This window comes from Myotis davidii, unplaced genomic scaffold (genome assembly GCF_000327345.1).
Source record: "Myotis davidii unplaced genomic scaffold, ASM32734v1 scaffold654, whole genome shotgun sequence".
Classification (NCBI taxonomy): Eukaryota; Metazoa; Chordata; class Mammalia; order Chiroptera; family Vespertilionidae; genus Myotis; species Myotis davidii.
The window spans coordinates 1,105,553-1,110,411 of record NW_006285795.1 but is presented as its reverse complement, the minus strand read 5'-3'; the positions used below and the strand labels follow the sequence as shown (position 1 = coordinate 1,110,411).

General features: G+C 45.2%; 1 protein-coding gene across 4 annotated transcripts in view; it reads left to right on the top strand.

The window, feature by feature from the left end:
- The first annotated feature begins 4,639 nt into the window (after positions 1-4,639).
- Positions 4,640-4,859, top strand: part of ING3 (inhibitor of growth family member 3) — a 44,561-nt gene continuing 44,341 nt past the window's right edge. For 2 of the 4 annotated variants that reach the window (XR_001512725.1, XM_006756830.2), the window contains exon 1: positions 4,640-4,804. Coding sequence is in view for 3 of the 4 variants with exons in the window: in XM_006756830.2 (XP_006756893.1) it covers positions 4,777-4,804 (28 nt within the window). In the remaining variant the exon portion in view is untranslated. The remainder of the gene's footprint in view (positions 4,805-4,859) is intronic. The other 2 variants (XM_015559475.1, XM_006756831.2) reach the window with 2 other exon arrangements.

Sequence of the window (4,859 nt, the reverse complement as noted above, 5' to 3'; positions counted from 1 at the left end):
TTGTTCACTATTAAGACGTTGAGTGTAGTCTTTATTTCTGGACCCGAGAATTTATTCTCTTAGTGTCGGGCTTTCTTCTTCCATTTTATCCAGAATTTCCATTGTTTTGCAGGAACGGCTTTATGACAGCTTTATATCCAGTTATTCATCCTTTTTCTTAATAGTATCTCTCTCCCATCCACTGAACCCCACCCAGCAACTCCCTCTGCTAAATCTCCTTAACTCTCCACCCATTACTTGTCTTCTCCAATTATTCATCACAAACACCCAGGAACCAGGTCAGAAAATCACAACCTTCCTTAGAGGGGTCTATTTTAGTAGAAAGGAATTTGGAGTGGAAAAGGCTAGGAACATCCATAGATATTTTTAAGTGAAGGTTATTGTCTTGCTGCTTATAACAGATCCAGTGAGTGACTCCGTGGATTTTAAAAATGTAAAATGAGAGAGGTCCATGTAAAGACAGCATTCTATTCTGCTTTCATCCCATGTTTTAGAAGTCTGTCAGGAAGGAGAGACTGGTTGGCACAAAGTTAAGAAAATATTTCTTTTCAAAGTTTTACCAGCAAGGTTGAAATATGGTGGTTTTCTTTGTAAGATAGGAAGTGTCAGACTCTTAAGACATAAGGCCAAAGGTCCCCCTGAGGACATGCCACACGAAGAATTTAAATTTTCCTTTCTCTTGGACTCCTGGTAATTATCAGAGTTTGCATTCATTTTAAAAATCTTCTCCCTACATCCTGATCCCTTCTCCTTAGCCAGTAGTCTTCAGGGCAGCACCCCTACATGGCCTTCCTTGCATCTCTTCCCCTTTGAATTTCATGACAGTAACAACAGTTGGAGGTGAGATAGTCTTTAGTGAGTTCTAAGGGGTGGCCAGCCCCAAAGCTTCAAGGGCCACACGGCAAAGCTAAGAGTAGTGCAAAGGCGCATCTGCAATATGGACAATTCAGGAGGGGAACTAAGGGTGTTAATAGAAGCTGGCATTGATGGCATTATAACATTGACCAGGAACTAACCTAAGTCTTCGCAGAGATGGTATCATGTCAATCTAAATATCCTATGATTTAGCTACTATTGCTATTTCCAGCTTACAGATCAGGAAACGGAGGCACAGAGTGTTAAAATATCTTCCTCAAGGTGATGCAACTAGTGTGGGAGAAAGTGCCTGAGAAAGGAAAAAAGCGAAGGATAAAACTAGGGCTGCTCTGGGGGACCTCAGCGAGAGACACTTGTAGACAATGTATTGTGCTGCAATTAATACAATTCTGCCTCAATTTCTTCGGTCGCCAAGTCTCTTCATTCCCAGCTTCAAATCCCCAAAGAGTGTATCTAATATACCCCACTCTGGCCTGTCCCTGTTAAATGAATGAGCTATGATTAGGGAACCTAATAATGTAATACGCATATGGTCTACCTTGTCAATGAGGGCACAGCCTAGACATGCAGTCGTGGCTGTAAGTGGGCAACCACTTTAAATGGTTATCTACTTATGACCTAATGATGTAAGAAGCAATCAGTTTTTTCTGCAGCTGATACATGGTCCCAAAATAAGAATTACATTCATCAAGAAAAATATATAGTGTTTCGTGTTATTATTTTTTAGTTTCTTTGGAGTGTGTATCTATAGTAACTGAACTGGGAACCATCTATTATCTCATTTTCCTTAGTATGAAAAGCTCACTGAAGAAACTCAGTTTACACTGAAATGATACTCTTTTTTAAATCCTCACCTGGGGATATGTTTTCACTGATTTTTAGAGAGAGGGAGGAAGGGTTAGGGGAAGGGAGGGAGGAAGGGAGGGAGGGAGGGAGGGAGAGAGGAGTTGAGAGGGAAACATTGATTGGTTGCCTCCCCCGCGTGCTTCAACCAGGATTGAACCTGCAACCTGGGTATGTGCCCTGACTGAAAATGGAACCTGTAACTTTTTGGTATACGGGACTACACTCCAACCAACAGAGCCACCAGCTGAAATGATGCACTTCTATTTCTTCTATTATCTGTTAAATTCTGTACACCTAGGTCTTCTACTTTGATAGCTGTGCAGTTGTGAGGGTCGGGAAATAAAGCCAAGAGCCCATCTAAAAGGAGAAATTTAATAGGAGATAAAAATCTGGGGCCCCAAAGGGCTACATTCCCAGTGTAAAAGTGAATCAGAAAAAAAAAACAACAAAAAACAAAACCTGATGTACAGGTCAGTAAGGAAACATGTCTGTCTTGACCTTGGGAACCAGGAGAGGGAAAAAAAATTTCCCTTCAGCATGTATAACAAGCTACTTGGCATAAGGCCCCAATTCAATTTACCTGTGAAATTCAATAAATCTTAAATGAAATATTGAATTTAGTTCTAGGGTTTTTGTTGCCTCCTAGCAACTTGCAATAGCAAATTCTAATACTCTCTAGGAAAACGCACTTTGAATTCAGGTCTCAAAGAATCCCCATAGTTACAACCCCAGAAACAAGCCACAAGGAAACAGGCACCAGGAGCAAAAGCCAGAAGAAACAGCAGACTGTACAAAATGCCCATGCAATTTTCAGTATTGGATTTTAACAGGCACAATGTAGACTATGCTTAACTTGTATAAGAAATTTGAACATGGCTTGAAAAGAAAACCAAACAGAACTTCCAAAAACACAAAGTGTATGAAAATTGAGATGGACCATATATAAATAAATAAATAAATAAATAAATAAAAATCAGTAAAACACAGCCCCCTATGAAGATTAAAAAAAGAAAAAGATAAAGATAAACGCAATGAGCCCTGTTTTAGAGGTATTCTAAGAGATAATGAAGGAAATGGAAAATAAGCTACACTGAAGATATTATGGTTGAGAATTTTCTAGAATTGCTGCAGTCCACTAATCCTGAGATTCAGGAATTCTGTCAAATCCTAAACATGGTTAAAAATTTATATATATAAAAGCCTAAGCAATTGGCCAATGGGCCAACCGGCCAGTAGCCATGATGCCCACTGACCACCAGGAGGCAGCCACTCAACACAGGAGCTGCCCAGCGACAGCAACTTTACAGAGTGCCCTCTCGCACTCCTGGACCTCTCAGGGCATGTCAGAATGCAGGCTGCTGGTTTTGGCCCGATTCCCACAGGCCAGGCTGAGGGACCCCACCTGCCAGAGGGACCTGGCTCACTCTGTAGATGCCCCAGGTGCGGCCGGGCGAGGGACTGCAGGAGGTTGGCTCCAGAGCCTGTCCAGCACATCTTGCCCAGTCCTGTCCTGTTGGCCACCTTCTAATGAATTTCCTTTCAACGTGCTGTGCACCGGGCCTCTAGTACATGTATGAGGAAAGAGAGGAAGGGAGGGAGAAAGGAAAGAAAGAAAGGAGGAAAGAAAGGGAAGGAGGGGAAGGGAGGGGTGGTGAGAAGAGGGAAGTGGAAGGGTGGATGGAAGGAAGGAAGGAATTATACCTGGATTCACTGCTTTGAAACTGGGATAATATCAGAGATCTTAAAAGCAGCCAGAAGAAGGAAGGAAGGGGAGGGTGGGAGGAAGACTGAAGTCATTCGATTTTAAATATAAGCACAAAAAATAAATTAGGTAATTGTTATTAGGATTGCGGTTAATTTCCTTTGGGGTTCATGAATCTGACAGCTAAGTATCCTGATTAAGAGCAGTAAAAACGTCTTCAGCACAAGAAAATGTCAAGGAGGGGGGGGGGGGGGGGGGGGGGGGGGGGGGGACGCAGGAAACACGAAGAGAGTTAAAGACAGGTGGAAAGTAATAGCCAACCTTTATTGAGTGCAAAAGTTTTTAAGAGGAAAACTGATCCGTGAAGGACTATCACGGATGAACATTAGAGAAGTGGTGTCCAAACATCCAAAAAGACAACGCACAGGACTACAGACGTCCGATACAGGCTATTGGCTCAGCATAAAGTTATTCCAAGCACAGCCCATTAGACACGAAGGCTCCGTCCGTTATTTCTGCTAGATTATATATATATATATAGCGGGTGCAGGCTGTACGTATAGATCCATTTCATTAGAATGACGACGAGACGGACCGCAAAATGGAATAGATGAGAAACTACTGAGAACTATTTGTGCATTCTTTTTAACATGGGAAATAGTCACCCCATGTTTAAAATAAACTCCTTGAGCGACATGGAAGCCCATGAGACGTCCTGTTTACATTTTGGGGAGCGGACACGGAGGCTGGGTTCCAGCAGCGAGTTCTGTTTTACCGAAGAGCCCCGCCTGCCTGACCTTGCGGGGGTTCTAGCGCTGGAACCTCCGCTGTTCCCCCCGCGCTCCTCGAGGCCGGCGACTCACACGCAGCGGGGCCGTCGCAGGCGCAGGGAAAGCGGAAAAGTTGTTCCTAGCGGCGCTAGGCAGCCGCAGACGACTCCCGTCCAAGCCGGTGCAAAAAGCAACAAATAAACACGGGCACCGCAGTTGGGACTCTGTTGCGCAACCCTCGCCATGGCGCCTGGTACTTGTAGTTTCCGTGTGAAGAACTGCCAGCGGGCTAGCTCGCTGCCGAGGGAGGAAAACTACAATTCCCACAACGGCGCGGGCACAGGCACGGCCGGCCTACGTCACCGCCCCAGCCAGCCAATGACAGCCCCGGGCGGCAGTGAGGCAAGCGCCGTCAGGCGCCAAAGTGGTTTTTTTTTTTCCCCTTTTCTTTTTTTTTTCCCACCGAAGCCGAGCGGGCGCTGCTAGCGGAGGCGCCATATTGGAAGGGACAAAACTCCGGCGACAGCGAGTGACACAAATAAACCCCTGGATCCCCTCGTCCCCCAAGCGCTAAAGGCCGCGATGTTGTACCTAGAGGACTATCTAGAAAGTGAGTGGGCGGCGCTGGCCGGGGCCGTCCGTGGGACCCGCGGGCGGGCGAGAGC